The 20,000-nt window shown below is 54.6% G+C and overlaps 1 protein-coding gene across 2 annotated transcripts in view; it reads right to left on the bottom strand.

Annotated features, from left to right (window-relative positions):
* Positions 1–20,000, bottom strand: part of PBX3 (PBX homeobox 3) — a 115,738-nt gene that overhangs the window by 5,307 nt on the left and 90,431 nt on the right. Inside the window, exons 3-7 of one of the 2 annotated variants that reach the window (XM_075519851.1) lie at positions 17,205–17,446; positions 11,064–11,254; positions 8,621–8,756; positions 1,746–1,911; positions 354–466 (exon numbers count right to left, since the gene is read on the bottom strand). In XM_075519851.1, coding sequence (XP_075375966.1) covers positions 354–466; positions 1,746–1,911; positions 8,621–8,756; positions 11,064–11,254; positions 17,205–17,446 — 848 coding nt within the window. The remainder of the gene's footprint in view (positions 1–353; positions 467–1,745; positions 1,912–8,620; positions 8,757–11,063; positions 11,255–17,204; positions 17,447–20,000) is intronic. The other variant, XM_075519852.1, reaches the window with a different exon arrangement.

The following is a 20,000-nucleotide window of genomic DNA, read 5'->3' as shown; positions in this document are numbered from 1 at the left end:
ATGGGGTTTTTTTTTAAAAAAAAAAAAGAAAAGAAAAAAAAAGAAAAGGAAAAAGAAAGAAAATTCACTGGATTTACAGTGTCCATGGAAGTCAGACGCACCCAATCCCATTCCATGAGCTCAAGCCAGAGCCGAATGCATTCACAAAGCTTAAAGTTTCAATCAGAAAAAAATCACTCTTTCCTTTATATTTGTGAAATTCAATGCTGGGGTAAGAATAGGTCACATTCAGAAATATGCAGCCTCCACTCTGCAGCGAGGCACAGACCGTTTAATAGAGCCAGAGTAAGGTGGAATTTTTAGCCCAAACCCTACCCTGCTAGAAAGGCCCTACTTTGGGGCGTTTCTCCTACCTGTGACTGCACATTGGCTCCGACTTGGGACCCCTGGTAAGAATCCCCATTCAGACTCTGCATGTTCATGAACATGTCCCCAGAATTTGGGAGGTTAAAAGAACCAGAAGAACCTGGAAAGGAAAGAGTTAGGTAGCTGAATAACAGAGAGCTGCAAATATATAACCCCAGAGACCTGAGGGCAGGGGAAGGAGAAGAAGACAGGAGAGGAGAAGGAAAGGCAGCGCACAGCAGAGGGAAAGCTGCTGGCCCCGGCGCGGGCGAGCTCGGGCCGCCGGCCCCCCGCCCACCGGCTCGGTGCGTCCCGGCGGGGGCTGCCGCCGGGTCTCGCCGCTGCCCCGGCCGCCGCCCGGGACCACTACGCCGGGAAAGCCGGGAAGCCCCACGCGACCCGGGTCAGCTTTTCCCTCCGGAAGAGCAGCCTGTACAACAACAGGTTTTCATGTCGAGAGCTTTCCTCCGGTGGATCGCTTCATCGGGAGATGCTATCACCAAACACTCGGAGAAAAACTCGTTTTGAGTCTGTGCTTAATGTCTCCTTCAAAAGGAAATGGCTGGCAATTTCTAATTAGCCGATTTATTACCGTCAGAGGAGGAACCTTTTTCTTACTTTCTTTTGATTAAAGTTTTTTTTTTTTTCCCCTTGGATCTCTATACCCTTTAAAAGTTGTCTGCAACTAAGTTGCAGCAAAACTTCACTGTAAATAGTGTCAAACAGATCTGTGCTTCGTGGAAACCTTTGCCTCTGGAGCCCAAAAAAGCAACTTCCTCTTTAAACACTCCCCCTACTAATTTAAGGCTTAGATTTGCAAAATGTCAACAACACACTAGCGAGACAATTTTTAAATACTGCAGAAGAACATGTGGTAGAGCAACTCCAAAATAAAAGTTGCATCCTTAGACTTCTATATATAATATCCACTCTGTTTCAAGAAACCCAGGGTTTAAATTCTAATTAGTGCATGCTAAAATATTCCTCTATTTTGTTCTTATCTTGACAATAAATTTAACAGTTCTACAAAAACAGACTTGGAGCTCTGCCGCATTTTATGTTATTTTCATTGAATGAGAAAAAGCTTAAAATATCTACGGAAACAAAGAAGCTGCCAGGAGCCCGAGCCAGGCAGACGTTACCGCTGTGGGAGTTACACGGGTCCCCCATAAGGCCACGGGAGCTTCGCCGCCAAAGCCGCTGGGACCACCTATGGCAGGGCCCAGCCTTGCAGCGGTCCAGCCTGGAGGTCCGTGGGCTTGGTACCGCTCCCCGTGCCACGGCTAGGTCTGCTGGGAGCTGCAGCCTTCTCAGCCCAACCGAGCTCTCGAGGGCGCCATCGAGGGTCTTCCTTCACGGACCGCCCTTCGGGATGCTTAACGCACGAGCCGGGTACGTACCAGAGTTTGGTGTGGTGGGGGAGTTTGTCTGGTTGTTCTGGACGGCCGCGGCCACGGCGTGTGCTGCGGTCACAGCCGTCTTTGCCGCGTAGAGATTGGCTTCTTCCTGGAACTTCCCGATGTTCTTCTTGTACCTGATTCTCTTATTGCCAAACCAGTTGGACACCTGCAGTGGGGAGAGGTGGGAAGAGTAAAGGACACAAAGCGCTTGACCGGCAAAGCACGATCACTTCGAGATATCGTGTTTGGTCCAGCAAATACGCGTGCCCCAGCCCCAACCTGTATCTGCCGCCTACGCCAGTTAACGAAGCAGTGACCGAGGATCAGGTAAATATTACTATGGACATGAGCTCTGCTTTTCTGTTGGAAACCGATGCACAGGGGGTGACTCTTTGATGATGACACATATCCTGGAGCTGGCTGTAGCATTTAGTACAGCATTGGCTCCTACTCCTATGAGCCATTTGTCAATGAAATCAGTGCAAGACCCCGAAAGCTGCTGAAGGGGGACCAAGGTCCGGTTGAGGGAGGGCGAGCAGGCAGTGAGAGCAATTGTTCTTTATTTTTGGGCTGGAACGACCTTGGCAGCCCACTCATAGAATCGTGTTTGGTCGGCTGAAAATGAAAGGAATCATATAAATCAATAATGGCTGAAAAGTCACTTTGTCATCTCCCTTTGAAGATACCGTACTGAAGCCAAGATGGCTCACGGGGCACCAACTATTAACCCACGCAGAGGTCACGGCTGGAGCCGCTCAGAAAAGTTCCTACAACCTTTCTCAGCGGCTTTGTTTAACTTCAGCTGCTATAACAGAGCTCCTAAATAACAAACCCAGCTTGTAACACAGACGACGGCCAAGGCTGCCGAGACAAGAAAGCATCTGCAACAACACAGAGGTAAAGGGGAGGGGACAGCAATAACACAAGTGGTTACCGGCCATCCCCGCAGCGAGGCACCCAGCCGCGCGGCGCGGGACGAGGCCGGGGCTGGGGTCCTGCGCTCCCTGGGCCCCCCAGACCCATGGCTGTACCCCCCCCCGAGCCGCGGCAGCTCTGCAGCACCTCTCGCCCGCCCGTGCTCCATCACGGCGCCCAGTGAGGCACCCGCTGCCGGGAGGAGACAAATCCTGCTGTATTTTATGTAGCTATAGCTTTTGTTTAAACACAATTAATGAAAAGCCTCTAGCTTTTAACGGTAATACGAACGGTACCTTATACATTCTGTTCCCTAGATAATACTCCACCATATTCTATATATTGCACTTAATATCACCTTGTCAGTCAGAGAAGCAATAATACATTAATGAAACCTAGCAAATAATTATTGTGGACAATCAGATTATGCTTTATTAACAGTTTCATAATTGAGGAATCTCTGCACATCAACTGTATTGTCCACGGATGTGTGCGAGACCCCTCTGTTTATGCACGCCCCTGGACCAATCAAACAACAGCCATCACTAATAAAGGTTTATTTAATTCTCACAGTAAAATTTTAATATCACCAGCAGCCTGGGGAAGCCTCAACGAGTGGATTTGCTTGACATCAGATCGTTTCCATTCTGCTAGTCCCAATACTTCTTAATCTTTAATATCAAGGCAATTAAAATTAATGGCCACTCATCCAGAGCCACTGTGGGCAGTGTTTCCTTGACATCAATTGTTTGATGGGATTACCTAGAGGTTAAACTAACAAGCAAGGTTTAATTGGAAGCAATGAGAGGAGCAGCGATCGTACGTTATGTTTAACCCGCACACCACATCTGAATGAATATCCAGAAATGTTAACCTCTTTCTGAGATTAAAGAGCGTGCCCTGCGCACCGGCAGAGCGCGGCGTCCGGGGCTGCTGCAGCTGCCCCGAGAAACCACCGCGTCCCTCTGGGGTAGCGCAGCCGCCGCCCAGGCCCCTTCGCCTCCCGGCCGAAGGACTCTTCGCCCTCCCGTGAAACACGTCAGCGCGGGGCTGCAGCAGAGCGTGCCACGGCCTGGGGACGCGCAGGGGCTCCGGCCGCAGCCCGGCGTGCACGGCCGACGCGGGCGGCCGGACGCGCCCGGGACGGGGCCAGGGCACCGCTCGAGCGGAGGCTGTGCCAGGCAGGATTTAGGCTGGATTTACGCCGTGACGTTTGCCCTGTGGTGCTGTGCTGGCTGCCTGCAGCTTCCTCGCCCTGCCCTTGCCGCTGGCACCGGCACCGTCCCAGGGGAGGGCCGGGATGCTGGTGCTGGGCCGGCCCCGAGCAGCCGCGCTGCCCTGGCTCCTCGCCCAGCCCCGCGCTCACCCTAAAAATGAAAGTTGTCTCCATCGCGAGCTGCTTCACAACACATTTTTCATTAAAACAAACTATCTCTTCACATAAAAAAACAATGAACATCTTTCTCCTCCTGATCATTGAAGGCCAATTAATTAATTGGGCTTAATTGTATATTACATTTCAAACAATACTGTTGCACTTATTTATCATGTTAATTGCAATGTTAAATAAAAAGACAATAAATTATTACCGAAATCATCAAGATGCCTAATGTGGGATTTGGGATGGGGCAGGCCTGCCTCGTGTCTCCGCACTGGCTGATTTCATGGGATAAATCAGCGCTCGTTCTGCAAAAGACGCAGCTGACACGAGAGCATCACTGCTGAAATTAGTGAACTACGTATTTATGGATCACAGAAATTTTTCCATTGTGTTTCCAAGTGTTTGTAGCACACAGTTTATGTTCCACACCTAATCAAATGACACAAAATAGGAAATTTTGAAAATCGATACGGCACAATTATGGTACATGATCTAAAACTAGGAATTTTACCTCTAGAAACTATTTAATTAAGCTGGCATCTTTTTTTTTTCCCCTTGCTTCCCACATGAAGTCAAGGGGAAAGAGCCTACACATCCATAGCTCTCCGTGTCAATCGCTCAGAGAAGCAAACGGACTCAGACTCAGAAGAAGCAGGGGCAGGAGGGGTGTTGAAAACCAGCTTCTGCATTCCTTCTTTAGAAGAATTTTAAATATATTCCCTTGTCAAGCACATCCTTCTTTTGTTTGAAGCAGTGAAAAATTTTATTGCTGTAATCCACTGACACGCTTTCAGCAATGACTATGCCCTTTCTATAGCCCACATGATAGACTGATAGTTGCTCATGACACCCTGAAAGAGGCTCATCTGCAAAAGTATAAAACATCAGCCTCGCAGCCACGGTAAGGGGAGAACAGATGATACAGTTTATCTCCCTCAAACACGTGCTGATCGGGTAGCTCTAAATTACAGCCGACGATGTTCTCTGTTAAGGACATTTTTTTCCCTAGAATTACCTTTTCCGTACTCTTAAAAATGAAATTGTGAGAGGTGTTCATCTTAATAAATAGTTTGTCTTTATGCTTTTCTTGAAAAACCTTCTCTACATATTATTTTAAACACCGATATCAAAACTGAAACCATCTATCTCCCATCTGCAACTAAATGATTCTGGGAGACAATTTTCTTTGCAGCTCAGTAAAGTGCTATGGCAGCAAGATTTCCAGTGAGCTGCTTAATCTGGGGGGAGGATGACCCCAAATGCTCACTAATTAAGTGTTTGAGGGAGGAGGTGTTCTGCCATGACTCTGCCCCCAGCATTTACAAGGTACTTAGAGTACAGGAAAGAAACACCTTGCCTCATCGTTAGGAGCGGCTACAGGGGAAGCCTGGCTCAGCCAAAAAAAGGACAGAGCCTCTTCACCAGCCGTGAACCACAACCTCCAGGAGTTTGGAAAGCCCTCCGTTACCTTTTTTTTTTTTCCTCTTCATTTTCCAGCTCTTTGCACCTCCAGGGCGTTTGTAGCACGGGAGGTGAATAGGGCACGGTGCCAGGCAGGGCGATGTCTGAGGGACTCCTGCTCGAGGCTGGAAGTACGTACGCTCAGAGATTTTTCATAAAAGCCCTGTGCAAGGTGTAGCTCAGTCACTCGCTTGGATGCCATTGCTTATCCCATGCGATGCTACTCCTGCCAGTATTTTAAATGACTGCTCAATTCACCCCTGATTTCTGGATTGCATCCTCTGACTCCTGTTGCCAACCACCAGAGCAGTGCGCGCTGGGCTATTTTACAGTGCTTGCTCAGAGCTTTTCTGCTAGATGGCCTCAAAAATACAAACATTTTTCAGTACAAAGAAAGACAACTCCAGCCCAGTCTGACCTAGTAAATACCGACTAACCCTGCAGTCCCTCCGTGCGGCCTTTGGAAGTGCCTTTGAAAATCCAAGATTAGGATAGCCATAGTGCTCACATTTTCTAGCCGTGACAGCAGATCTATCAGGAACTTAAGCAGCCAGCTGATCACAGGCACTCCCTCTCTCACGGACGTGCTCCTCTCCCATTAGACGACACGTGGCCCCGTTTTCAGGCTTTCCCATCATCCAGCGCTTATCCTGGGCATTTATATCTTTATCTTGCCAGAGTGAAGCTCCGGCCACGGCCCCAAACCCGCATGTCAGGCAGCTAGCGCCCGGGCTGCGCGGTCAGCGCTGCCCTTGCTCCAGGCTGGGAAATGTCACCCTGCAAAGCTCAGGCTGCGGCACGCAGTGCTACGGAGGACGCAATGCAGCTACTCCCATTGCTCACCCAGACTTCCTAATGGATTCAAGAAACAACTAATTCATGCTCGTATCAAATATTAAAGAGACAAACCTATATTCAAGTCACAGGCTCACTGCTGCCGCTACATTTTTGGACCATCTGCCTGCCTTTTATTTCATTCTACAACATATACATTAAACCTTATCAAACAACCAATTAAGAAAGAAATCAGATCTATTAGCACTAGAAGCAATCAGTTATGGCTTCTCAAATGTTCCATCTCATTTCCTTCAGTCACTTCAGCCTTATCTAGATCTAGCTTGTTATCTGTCCACGCTGCAGGGTCACTAACTCCTTCTCTGCCAGGCACAATTCACCGTCCGCTGGGTGGACAGAAAACATCTCTTCACCAGGTCTGTTGTGCTCTCTACCATGTAATCCCAATTACATTCTGCCAGCAAAGCTGAAGAACTTTTGGTTTCTCCAAGTTGGTGCCGATGGCGTTGCCTCTCCTAACTAAGCAGCAGGCTGCCTCGGCTCATGTGGGAAGATTTTTGGACGCCACTTACGGGAGGAATTGCTATAAACCATCTCGTGCCAAGAGGACTGAAACCAGCAACAAGACGTAGGGCTGCAGACCAACACGCCCAGGTACTCGTGTGCTCTCGGGCTGTTTGGCTGGTTCCAGGCATCCATGGCAGCCGCAGGGATGCCTGTGGGCATGGGAGAGCTGCCCGGTGGCCACCACGGCTGCCCCGGTGCCTGCCAGGGCTGCAGTCGCTCACGTGATGATAACAGCAATGAAGGAGCAATGTGCGAGGGAACGAGTTTGGTGCTGAATTTCCCCCAAAAATTTCCTGCTCATGACCACGGCCACTCGTAAGTGGACCGGGAGAAACTGTTCCCATCTCCATCCCCAACCTTCCCCTGGCACTGGGCACGCGCGCTTCCCACCCCGCTCGGAGCACGGTACGTGCTGCATGCCGAGGAAGGAGCAAGGAGAGAGCAAGGCACACACACGTCTCCGCTGGCCTCTCATGGCATAGGGCAGTTTTTCTAGGGTTTGTACTGAGGGTGCATCCAAAGTCGATTAAGTAATATCAGATTTGGGGGATCTGGGCAGCCTTTCATTTGAAAGTCTTCAATAAAGTGCCTGAATTTTTCATGCATTCAGTGGAGACCTATAAAGTAAATCTCAACTCAGGTCTTAATTATAAAGCTAAAGGTTGCATTGCTAATAATGCCAATACTGCAGCCTGCAATCATTAATAGTTAACACATTCGCCGCAGGCGTTGTTCCTCTAAAGGACCTGAAATATTGATAAGCGGAGCTGATGGAGCTGGGAGGGGATGGCACACCAGCCCTCGCAACGGGCAGCGGGGTGGCTGGAGAACTTGGAAACTGCTGGTGAGCTTTCCCTGCCACCCGAGTGCAACCCTCCCCGGGCTGCACGAGCCAGGCTCATTTGGTTTTCTATCAAACGTACAGGCCACGAGAAAGGCAAAGTCTTATTTTGCTTTTTAAGCTATCTTGGCGAAGGAAAGCTTGATGGAGCGGTGCCATCGGCCTGAACGCTGCTGCGAGACACCAGTCCGGAGCTGTAAATGTACTCTGGCCTAGACAGAGAGCAGCCGCAGCCAACGAGAGCGCGCATTTCTGATTAGGGAGATGCTGGTTTTCTTGCATTAACTTCACAGTAACGTCTGTTACACGTGATGAAAGGAGCAAATCCGCTTAATACATTTTTGCTACAGAGAAACCGCTCATGTCACTTGAGTGTATCAAGAGGCTGAATTTCTGGCTGGCTTAGAAAAACAACTTCAAGCAATCAAAGAAATTCTGATCTATAGAGATAGATTACATGTTTGTCAATAAACTGGCCTTCCCCCAAAATAATGGTAAGTTGTAATGAATTCATAACAGACAGTAAGGCTCAGCTAGGAATCTTACTGACTGTGCAGAGAGAAAGCTGATGTAAAGTAGGGCGCTAACCTCATAGCCTTGTTATTTCTATCTTCATCTTTCTACGCACACTCTTTTTACCCCAGCACAAGCCCAGCCACCCGCCGGCACGCTGCCTTTCCTGCGGAGCTCAGTCACGTTCTGTCACCCTGCTGAACTTTATCCTGGTCAGTAATGCAAATTTGAAGGGATTACGAAACTGCATCGGGCAGGGACCTGCTCCGTATCGCAGGCACTGCTCCGTCAGAAGCGCATCCCAGAGCCCGGCGGGAGACGGCGGCTTTGCAAGGGGAGCCGGGAGGTCGATGCACTGCCCGGGGTGTGGAGGGCCAGGACCCACTCCCACCGGCTGCTTACCTGCGATACTGTGATGCTGCATTTCTTTGCCAGCTCTTCTTTGGCTTCTTCACTGGGGTAGGGGTTACTGAGGTGGGAGTAAAAATACTCGTTCAAGATTTCTGTGGCTTGTTTACTGAAGTTACGCCTTTTCCGTCTGAAATGAGAAAAGAAAACCACAGCTGTTCTTCCAGCTGCAAACAGGTCTCTGGCAGGGTCAGCTGGGGTGGAAGCAACCCTTGTTTCACACGCCTGTGCCGCAGCACGCAGCGACACGGCAGCACCATCTCAGTACCCCCGCTCTCTTCGGGGCAGCCCCCCACCGGGGCTGGGCTCTGCCCTGATGCCACGCAGAGGGGCAGCAGGCTGCAACACCCGCGTCCCTACATCCAGCCCTGCAAGGGCCTGGACTCTGCTTCTGGCTTCGCACCATCCCCCTCCACCCGGGGCCTCACCCCGCGGGGGCACAGGCCGTGTCGTGTGCTGCGGCAGAAAGCACCACGGAGCGAAAGGCGAGGCAGGGCGCGGAGCCGGGCAGGCTGCCTGCAGCACCCCCGCGCCCAAATACGCGACCCAACCTGAACCTCCGGCTGTCAAATCACTCTGTGCTGACAGCAGCCTAGCCAACCTCCTTCCCTTTAGCAGCAGGTCAGCGGGGGCTTCTGCACAAGCCTCTGGGGTGAACGCAGTGGAAAGGGACGGGGCGGCCGCACTGCCGTGTCCTTACGTAGCACTCATCGAGCTAATTGGCTTCTGCGAGCCAGGGGCTTTCAGGGCTTTGCGAGGGAGACCCATCCGCACACCCTCCTGCCGAGGGCCGAGCGGGGCCCGGGCCCTCGCGCCGCGAGTGACAGGTACCGAGGCGCGCAGCTTCGCGGCCTCGCCCGAAAGCGAAGCCTTTCCGAAGCGCGCCGCCCGGCACGCGCTGCAGCCAGCCCCGCCGCGAGGCAGCGCCGGCCGGGGAGCAGCGCGGCCCCTCCAGCGCAGCAGGCAGCCGCCCCGCTGCTGCGCTCCCACCGCACAGGTTACGGCGGCGGCGGCCGCACGGCTGCGGTGCCTTCCCTCCGAGCCGACGCCGGCTGCTCTCCTTCTCCCCAGAACATCCTCTCGCAAGCACCGGTTGAACGTTTCCTTCAGAGCTCCCTTCCCCTCAGGGCTGGTTGCAATCAAACTGCCTGCGCCCGAGGCCAGCAGGCAGCCGAGCGGCAATCCCCAGCGCTCTCTTCCAGCAGTATCACGATGCTGCTAACTACGCTGTATCCTGGAGCAGGCAGACTCTCTCCCTAGAGCTATGTTTATCTCATTACTGTGCTTCCGCTCATTTTGCCTTATTTACCTTCCTCCTTTTTAAAGAAATCACTTTAAAATGTGCATCTGCAAGCTTTACCTTTTGCAGTTACTGGAGCTCTCCATAGACATTTCCTCCAACTGTTTGTAATTACCCTAATTTGCCACACCTGCCAGTGACCTCCTTGTTAATAAAATTATTTTGCTCTTGTTTAGCTCCTCACAGCTTTCAGGTGTGAAGCATGAGCTAGCTGCTGAAGGCAGGCTCTGCGTGGTGCCTGCTGCTCCTCCCTGCTCTGCCGGGCTCAGCTCCGGCTCTGCCGGGCTCTGCCAGCTGCCAGGGTCCCGCTCTGCGGAGGGGAGCCCTGTGAAAGGGATGGGGCCGGGGATGGGTATCCCACCTCATCAGGGCTTCCAAACAAATCTGGCTCTGCCCCAATTTGCCTAAATAAATCTAACCCCCTCCTAATCCCCGTCTGCCTGCTTCCTCGCAGCCTGCAGAAAGCACAGCCCGCTTTGGAGGCCGGTGGGCCGTGGGGACGGTGCTGAGCTCCGGCAGCGACACGGGTGCCCGAGGGACGGGCGTGCTGGCTGTGAGCGGGTCGGAAGGTGCTGCCTTCTCCCGCGCCCCAGTCAGGCGACAGCTTGTTGGGAGACGGGCCAGCAGATCTGGCTTTCGGAAGCGTCATCGCCTTCGTACCTCGGGCGCGCGCAGCTGCCAACCCAGCGTCAGCCGCAGCCCGTGGGCACGTCCCTCCCAGAGAACTTAGCTCTTCCATTACGGGGTCAGTGTTTTGCAAGGCTAGCCTTACGCTGCGAGACATCGGTACCGGCAGCCACTTAAATAACTGCTGGGGTGACAAAACAGCCCTTTACGCAAATCCTGTGTGACCCCTGTACGAGCAGGGTAAACAAGCAAGCAGCGGGTAAACAAGCCTAGTCTTTGCACTAAAATATGTAGAAAAGACCTTGCTGTTTATGAAAGCTCGGTGCGGGAAACCCCCCGTGCACAGCAGCTGCTGGTGAAGGACGAGGGCCCTGGCTGTCTGCTGGGGGGGAGCAGCCTCTCCCCGCAGGTCCCAGCCCGCGCGGGGACGCAGGTCCCAGCAGGGCCAGGCTCTGCCTGGGCTGCCCCTTCCCCCTCAGAAAGAGCCGGGGGCACTCGCCTCTGCCTTACCTGGCATCGAGGAACCTTGATCTTAAAATCATTACTGCTTCACAAGTACTTTGTTTGAGTTGCATCTGGATGGAGCTGAATTTTCGATGAATGATGCCCACCATCCTTTCAATCTCCTTGGGAGAAATGGGACGTGTCCGGCTCTGTTCTCTGAGAAGGTTCATCACGTGTGTGGTAAATTCATTACATGCCTGCAAAGGAAGGAGAGGCTTAGAAATCGTTTTGTGCCGTCCCACAAGGACACAAGCTCAGGCCTGGCTGCTGGGGGGAGGCAGCGCCGGGGGGGCTGGGGGACCCTCGTGCTGCCCCGTCCCCTCCACACGCACGCAACCGCGGGAGCGGATCGCAGGCGCCCTGCCCGTCCGACCCGGGACCGTCCCGCGGCAGCGACGGCGGCGCAGCTCCTTCCGCGCCTACCCCTTTCAGAGCAGGCTGCGTCCCCGCGGCCCCAGCCAGACCGTGGCGGGGAGGAGGGGTGGGGATCGGCACGTGTAACGGCTGCGGGCAGGGGGAGGATGCGAGCGGGGACCAGCGCGCGCTCAGCAGCCAAGCGAGCAAAACGTGGTAAGGGCTGCGCGTCCTGCAACCCGCCGGGCCCCAGGCAGGCAGCCGGCAGGGTTAACACCCGCAGCAGGGGAGGGTCTCTAGACCTTTCTGAGGCGCCATGCGCGTCCCCTCAGAGGGTGGGTTTCAGCGGAGCCGCGCCCGAGCCTGGCCCGCACCGCGCTGCCAAGGCGCGGGAGGAGGGACGGCACGAGGAGCCATCAATTATCAGTCCCAGACTGCGCAGGGAACGGACACGATGATATAAACTTCTCCAGGCTGCATCATCAACAGACGCCGCCTGATCCGAGCCTCCCCGTGACCAAGCGGCCGTCACGCTGGCATCCCGGCTTCCCCCACGCAGGCTGGAAGCTGCCACGAACTCCGCTGATTTATGCCTCCCTTATCTCTTTCAAAAACAAACCCCAGGACCGCCGTCTGCTAGGCAGAGCTGCGTGGCGGCCACGGGGCTAATCCCTTCCCGGGGCCAGCCTGGTATTCGAGCACGTCTCGGGCACTAACCCGCCCCGTCCCGACGGAGCCCTGGGAAGAGGAGAGGGGCCGGGCGCTGCGCTGGCCTCCACGGGGTCTACAGGCAGCGCGAGGCAAACTGCCCTCCGCTCCCCGAGCCCTTACCAGGTGAAGGTGGACGCGCGCGAGGCTGACTTGTCTGCGGGAGGTCTGGGCGCTGGCTGCGCCAGGGCCGGCCGACGTAACGTGCCGCTGGGCTGCGATCACAGCCGCGTAGGGGCACAGGATTTTGCTCTTGCGCATCTAACATAACGGGCGTTGAGCACGACGCTCAGCAGCCAGTAAATCACGCGGAGGAAACACTGCAAGTCTCTCGTCCAGACCCCATACGTTACGTTTCTTTTTGACTCTAGCTCCCCTTTCTCCTCGAAAGCCAGGGTGAAAAATACCCACGTAATTTGTCTGACAACTACGTTTTCAGGGATTCTCCTGCATTTCAATAGATTGTGCGAGGGAAAGAGTTAAAAGTGAAAAGTTTATGCATCTAAAAACTCATAATTTCCTATAACATTTGCTGAACGTCTCACAACTTATTAAGTGAAGCCATCTATGAATGCAAATGCTGATTAGCAATTTGGCAATAGCCCAACATTTGCAGAATTCACATAGCTTTTCTTTAAACCAGTAGTTCATACATGATTAATTAGAACATCTCATTTATGTAGTGTGCACTTTAGCTCATTACTCTAAGTAAAATTCGTTAAGTATTTACATTTAGATAATTAAAATCTGGGTACACCCTTAAGAAAGATGCATACACTTCAGGCAAAGTGATTTTTTTTTCTTTACACTACTGAAAGTAAATTACAGGCTAATTTACATCCTTGCAGCACCCGTTTGGAGGCAGCGCTCCGGCGAGGCTCGGCGAGCCTTGGTGCAGACGCCCTTCGCCTGCCAGCACCGAGCGCGGCGAGGTCACGGCGCTGCGGAGGCTGCGCCAGCTCACCGCCGCTCCACGCCAGCGCAGACGCGACGGCTCCTCCCGCCAGCTGCCGCTCCCTGCCTTTCTCAAGACTTTCTGAGCTCCAGGTTAAGGAGTTCGACACAGCTCACCCTCGCCTGCCGTTTGCGTATTTTCTTTCTCTCTGTTTTGACATTTCAGGCAGCAAAGCTCGCAGAGGTGACCAGCCGCCGTCCCCTCTCGCCACGCCGAAGAGACGGGGACGCTGCCCTGAGCACCCCCGGCCACCCTCCCCTCGCCCAGGGAGAGCGGGGCTTGTGCTGGGTGACCTGCTTCTCCTCCTCCCACCCCAAAGCTTTGGCCCGTGGGAAGGCAGACCCAGCGCAGCAGCTCGCCCGCCCGGCGCGGGAGCGGGCTCCGAGCCCCCAGAGAAGCGCGGCAGCCCCCGGCCCGAGCAGGGCGGGCAGCCGGGCGCCGGTGCCTGCTCCCGCCGGCCTCGCCGCACCGGGACCGCATCCTCCCTGCGTGTCGCCTGCCGAGCTGCCTGGACAATCTTAGCGTGCAAAAGCTTGGGTTCAGCCGTCCGACCGACAGCAAAAGCAGCAGCTTTGGCTCACCCGGTAAATGAAGCACGGAGGTAAGGAAACGCAGGCGCCGAAATGCAGCAGCTCCCTCCCCGAGACAAGAGAGCGGCTCCGACTGTCCCAAAGATACGGCTGAGTCCAAGTATTTGGCACGGAAAGGACATTTGAGGCACGCAGCTTGCCACGTGTCCCCTCGTTTGCAGATCTGGGGAATTCAATTTTAAAGTAGAATAAAAATGGCAACTGTTGCATTAAAAATATTTTCAGATATGTCTTTCCTACGAGAAATATTTTTCCACAAATATAGTGTCAAAAATTGGATGTTTCAAAGCTAAAGTGAGTTTCTTGCTTTCAAGAAGCAAAAATCTGTCCCTGAATTTACTTGAGTTGCTTGATGAGACTTCATTTGGTTACAGCTACTGAGAGGGCCCGGTTTTCATTTATCTTCGCCAGCACCTCCCATCTGCAGAGCTACTTCAGTGCAGCAGAGGGGAAGTAAGCTCAGAAGACTCTGCTGCTTTGTCTTGTTTTCTCTTGTTTATTTATAGCGTCCGAGCTACTTGATCCCTTTTTCAGTACTATTTTTCAGGCCTCTGCTTGGTGCCCGAGACATTATTAACAATGTCAGGTTATAAGTGATGGCCTTGTTAACCTGCTCAGAAACCTTGTAGGAGCGGGGATGCTCCTGCAAGCCTTAATGCTTCATCAAGACTCCTGAGACGAGTGCAAGAAAAAGAGAGGAAATGGCCCAAAACGCTCTTCGGGGGCACGGCGCCAGCCAGCGCTCCATGGGGCTGGTGGTGTCTTCCGAGCAGCCACGCTTCACCCCAATTTGGGGTGAATTCAGAAGACATCTGTGAACTCAGGAAGCAGGTTCCCAGCTGCTCCGGGAGGCCTGGGACCCTTACAGTACTTTTGCCTACAGCAAAAAATGTATTTCAGTGTAATTATAGAAGATAGCTTTCAATATGTCATCTCTATTATAGTAGCTGTAAATTATGGAAGGAGCTGCCTGTGTACGGCCATTTCTCCCGGCGCACGGCGAGGGGAGAGCTGTGTGATGGCGTGACACACTTTCCATTTCTCTTCCTCTTTTTTTTTTTCCCCGACCACATTCCCCTAACTGGCAACAAATGTCAGGATCAAACTCTGCCTGGAAAGCATCTCCAGAAGACGCTCCGGTTCCTGCTGCCAGCCGCAGCGGGGCCGCGGGAGCGCCTGCGCCCGCAGAGAGAGGGCAGGGGCCGCTCCCCGGCGTGGGCAGGTGCCCCCGCGCGGGGGCCGCGCTGCTCCCCGGCTGCAGGAGGGCACCCACCTCTCCGGGACCCGCAGCCGCTGGAGGCAGAGCTGCAAAGTCCTGGCTGCCTCTCGGCTGCGGAGACGGGCGCTGCGTTGAGACAAACCGGCAGGAGACAGTTTGCTGCAAGGCTGGGGAAATTATCATATTTCTGCAGAGCAGACGTTGCTGGGTGTCAGGATCAACAGGGAAGCGTACATGTCTCAGATCAGCTCTACCTCTCTCTCTTTCTCCTAGCAGCGCTTGAGCATCCTCCAAAGTTTCCCGCGGTGTGGACGGATGGCTGCGACATTTCAGCCGAAACCTTTGTAAATGGAGCTACAGGGCTAAAAACGCTACCGCTGCCCCCACCTCATTAAGCTCATTAGAGTCAAAGGGGACTTGCCAGGAAACGGCTGCAAGCACCGACCTGCAGCTGCTTTGGCCCCAGACCTATCTCGGGCCTGGGTCCCGTGGTTTGATAAGACACGCTCCCGCCGACGGTGCTCGCTAATCCGACGGCCGCCCCCGCCTCAGCGCTACAGCTGCGCGCCGGGCCCCGCAGTGCTGCGAGAGCCCAAGGGTCCGCGCAGGGCGTCTGGGGTCCTCGGAGGGTGCGGGGGGGGTCGTCTGAGGGAGAAGAGGAGATTTGCACAAAGCCCCCGTCCATTATTTGCCCAGTTATTTGTTCACCACTTGAATAACACGGCGAAAGAGGCAGCAGAGACGAGGCAGTGCCGCCGGCACCTGAACCGCGCCGGCCTCGTGCCGGCCTCGCGCCACCCGGGCCACGGTCCTGCCGGCCTCTGCGGCGGGATGCTGCGTGGACCGCGCCGGCGGGGCCGTCCCCCCACAGCTCCTCCACGCTCCACCGGTGCTCCACACCCACTCCCCACCACCCCATCGCTTCTGCCCGCTGCTGACGCGAGGCCGGCACAGGTCGGCTGTGTCGGCATGGCCCGTCACAGACCGTGCCTTTGTTTCTGGTGGCAGACAAAAGCAAAGCAAAGTGGCCAGGGACCTTTCAGAGGGTCTTCACGCAAAAAAAAAGGGAAACCAAACTAAAGAGTTATCGAGGGTCGCAGGCCCCGCTCTACGCTGGCGAGGCAGGGAGGGGAAGCGTGCCAAGGCAGAGCACAGGGGCCGGGGAAGGAGTCGGGCGGCACGGTGCACTCTTCTCCTCGCCCTCGCAGTTTCGAGTGGTTTTATGGCTGCCTCCACATCTCTTTTGTGGTTTTGGTCTGCACAGCCTGACGCTTTGCCGTGACGGGCTGGGGGCAAGTGCAGGACTTCCCCGGCTTAGCTCGGGAAACCACCAGCTGATGAGGTTCGCTGAGCTGATTAGGCTCAGGGTTTACAAGCTTTATTAGGACACTTCTGGGAGGGGAAAATGAAGACATCGCTTGAGGCTTGCGAGGGCCAGGGGTCTTGTGCCATTCTTCCCTCCCCCGTCTCCTTTGATGCCATTGTTCATTGCAAAACCAGAAAAGAGAGGAGGCAGAGCGGTCTCTCCCACGGATTACAGGGAAACTGGGGCGGCGCAGCCCCCGCCCCACGGGCAGGAGCCACGCTGCGCTCAGCCCTAGCCGGCAGCACGGGGCAAACATTCCCGGTGCCACCAGCGTGGCAAATGTGGCGGGTCACCAGGTCCCAGAGGTGAACGTAAACCCACGGGTCTCTGCAGCGTGTTCTTCACTCCAAACAAAGACACCGAGTGCCGGTGTCCGCCTGAGCTGGGATTTCCATGTTTCCTACCCGCAGCGGCAGCTCCCGAAGCCTGGGCCAGGCGCTGTGCCGGCGCCTCGCTGCCCACTCCCTTGCAACCCGCCACATCCAACCCGTCGCGGCCGAGCCTTGCACCGGAGCCTCCCGCCGCCTGCTCCGGGCGCCATGGGCTGCGATCGCCAGCACGGCCCTCGCCTGCCTGCGCTGCCTGACTCAGCAGCCCCAGCCTCGCAACGCTCCACCACGGGGCACGAAAGCAGCACCGAGTGACAGACAACTGTCACCCTCTCCCCCTCTCTGGGCTGGCTCGAAGGGGACAAACATGGGCTCGGGTGTTGCTTTTATGCGGTTACAGACAACAGAAAACACTCAGGCATGCAAGACATGCGTCCTGGGTCCAGCGAGCGGCTCCTGGAAGCCCAACGGACTCCCGTAGCATCACGGCTCTTTACGGGGAGAGAGGGGTGGGGAAGGGGAGGAAGGGACGTGGTCCGGAGCCTGGGCAGCGGCGGGCGCTGGCAAGCGGAGGTGCGGAAGAAGCAGCAGCAGGTACACGTACAACTGAGAGGCTGATGTCTGACCTGTTCATATTTCTCCAGCTCTGTGTGATAGATTTGTCTGATCTGGGTCAATTTGGCTCTGTAATCTGAGTGTTCAATAGAGTTATCTGAAGACCCTCCAGAGGCTGCTGCGGCTGCAGCTGCTGCCGCCGATCCCCCACCTTTCTCCGGACCTGAGACTCCTTCTGCCAGAAGCATATTGTCTAGTCTCATTAGCTGGGGATCGGGAGGGTCTTCCTCCTGGGCTCCTCGGATGCTCAAACCTTGGGCAGAAAAGAGAGAACAAGAGAAAACACAGTCAGTATTTCTTGCATCTGCCTGGCCGCTGCCCGCTCGCTGCACGCCTGCGAGGAGCCCTCCTGCAGAGCCCTCCTGCCCCGCGGGGCCACGGGGACCGGACCTGCCCACGGCCCTTCCTCGGTCCCCGCGGTGGTACCCGAACGGGCACCCTCCGCGGGGGCAGGCCCCGGGAACCGCAGCCCAGGCGGGTGCCGTGGGTGACGGCAGTGCCGTAGGACCCTCTTGGTTCCCATGCAGAGCAGGAACATCTTCAGGAGGCTTTTAAAGGACCCTGCAGAATCTTCAAACACCTCATTGTAAGTATTAAAGGAGTATTCGCGTGAGTACAGAGACATACGCCTTCCGGTTGTTTTCCAAGACAGGGCTCAATCTACGCAAGGCTGGCATTATCCTATACATTATATCACTTTGATGCAAGACCGTGTGGTAAAAGTAAGTGCATTATTTATTTGGAAATAATTGATTTGCTTCTCATTTCCTTCCAGACGGATCTAAGCGCCGCATTACTCTTACGGAGACTTGTACCACTGGATTCCACCCCTCCTACGAGGTCCAAGCGTTGGTTCAAAATGCCTGGGGGAAAAGCTGCCACTTGCTCCTCAACTACAGGAGACTTCAGGCAAAAAGCAGGGAGGTGCTGCGGCTCCCACCAGCACAAATCCCGGGGACGCAGCCATTTCCACGCGTGCCCGCGGTCTCTGGCCCCACACGGGTGGAGCTGGAATTTCACATCGGAGGAGGGAAATGGTGGAGACAGAACTGGGGGCACGGCCTGGGGAACGGCCGCTGCGGCAGCGGGGTGCGGAGGCTCTGGCAGCCCCTCGCCCAGGGCAGCACGCCGCTCCCCAGCGCCTGCTCCCAGGTGGAGGACAGACAAGAAGGAATTAAACCTCCCCTTGCCGTGCAGGAATGGGGTTGCTGTCGCGATGCCGGGATACTGAGTATGCGTTTAAAATGGCCTGTGCTCTTGCAGTGTATTGTTGGGAGCAACATTTTAAATCTAATTTTTATTTTAAATCTAATTTTTGTTTTAAATCAAGAATTTCCAAAGCGATGCTCAGTCAGCAATCTCTTTTGCGTCCTATAGATCAAGGCTGACAATTTGTAAGTTTAATCAGGTCATGCAGGCACAGTCCCGAGCTGTTATCAACAGTGCCAAAAAGAAAGTTTAAATTACAGTAGTACAAAAATCACTAGGGCCGTGGCTTCTTGAATCAACATTTCCATTAGAGATGTGACACAACCATGCACATCCCAGCCCAATTAACCTCTTTAACTCTGTTTAAGAGCAGGTAGTCGAGCTCTGGATAGAGCGGGTCCCAGGGGTCTGCCGTTGGCACCGTGCGTGTTTGCACGGGCGCCCGTGCCTGTCTCTGCTCCTCGCAGCGGTGCAGGCTCCGAACGGGCTGCGCCAGACGTGGCCGCACCACCCACAGCCGCCACGCGCGCAGCTGAGCACCAGCAATGCCGCTTTCTGCGCTAGCCAGGAACAGCAGCCGCTGCCGTACAAGCGGGCTTCACCCTCGGCGTCCTAAACTCCAGGCACGGCGGGAGATGACCCCCTGACTGGCCAACCTTCCAGACTCAAGAAAGCACAGCATTAATTTTGCTCTAAAATACACATTTTAAACCTGTCACCTTCATTTAAAACTATAATTCCATATAATTTCATGGGAATAATAAAAATGTCTCATCATCTCTTTAAATTATTTCTGTTGCCCGTTCAGAGGTCCACAGACGAGCACGGTTTGACAACACAACGCGTCGTCCCGGCGTGCCCCTGGGCTGGTACACGCATGGTGGGGACAGCCCCGCCACGGCTCCGGCCACGCGCGCTGCTGCCTGAGCACGTGGCAGGGAGGGCGATGCCGCGTTCGGGGGTCCCAGGGCAGGAGGGGGGCGGTCCCGGGCCGAGGGAGCCCTGCGCCCACCCCAGCTGCGCGGAGCCGGCACGGCTGCGCCGAGACCGCTCTGTCCCTCGCCCCCTCCTTCCCCTTGGACTCGCTGCCCTGCTCTTACACAACGCCTGGCCCATGCGGTGCTGCAAAAGGGGGATGGGTTTTCTGTATAGTTTTGGCGAGCCGTTCCTCCTGTTTATCTTATTCCTCCTCTGCTCTGGTGTCAGTATGTTTAACAACGTTCTGGTTTGAATCCACTCCGGCTCCCTTTCCCTCCTCATGAATTATTTCTACTGTTGTTTCTTCTTTTTGCTTCTGGACCGTTTCTCAGTCCGTGTTTCCTGTGCTCTATTCCAGCTGGTTTTCCCCAGCTGCGTTTCTGCTATGAAACTCATCCCCCCTCCCAGGATCACAGTAGCAGTCCCACTCCGCTCCCTGATGCTGCGAGGTGCCGGGCCAAAATCTGCAGTGGAATAATTTGGTACAATTGCTGCCATTTCTGCATCATTTACTTCCACGAACAGGCCAAAGATGAAAGGGCTTTGTCCGAAACGACACTATCCAGCCAGACTTAAATTAATATTCAAAATCCCAGTCCTCCTTGTATAAATCTGACAAA

Source organism: Mycteria americana, chromosome 17 (assembly GCF_035582795.1).
Source record: "Mycteria americana isolate JAX WOST 10 ecotype Jacksonville Zoo and Gardens chromosome 17, USCA_MyAme_1.0, whole genome shotgun sequence".
Lineage (NCBI taxonomy): Eukaryota > Metazoa > Chordata > Aves > Ciconiiformes > Ciconiidae > Mycteria > Mycteria americana.
This window is presented reverse-complemented; position numbering and strand designations above follow the sequence as displayed.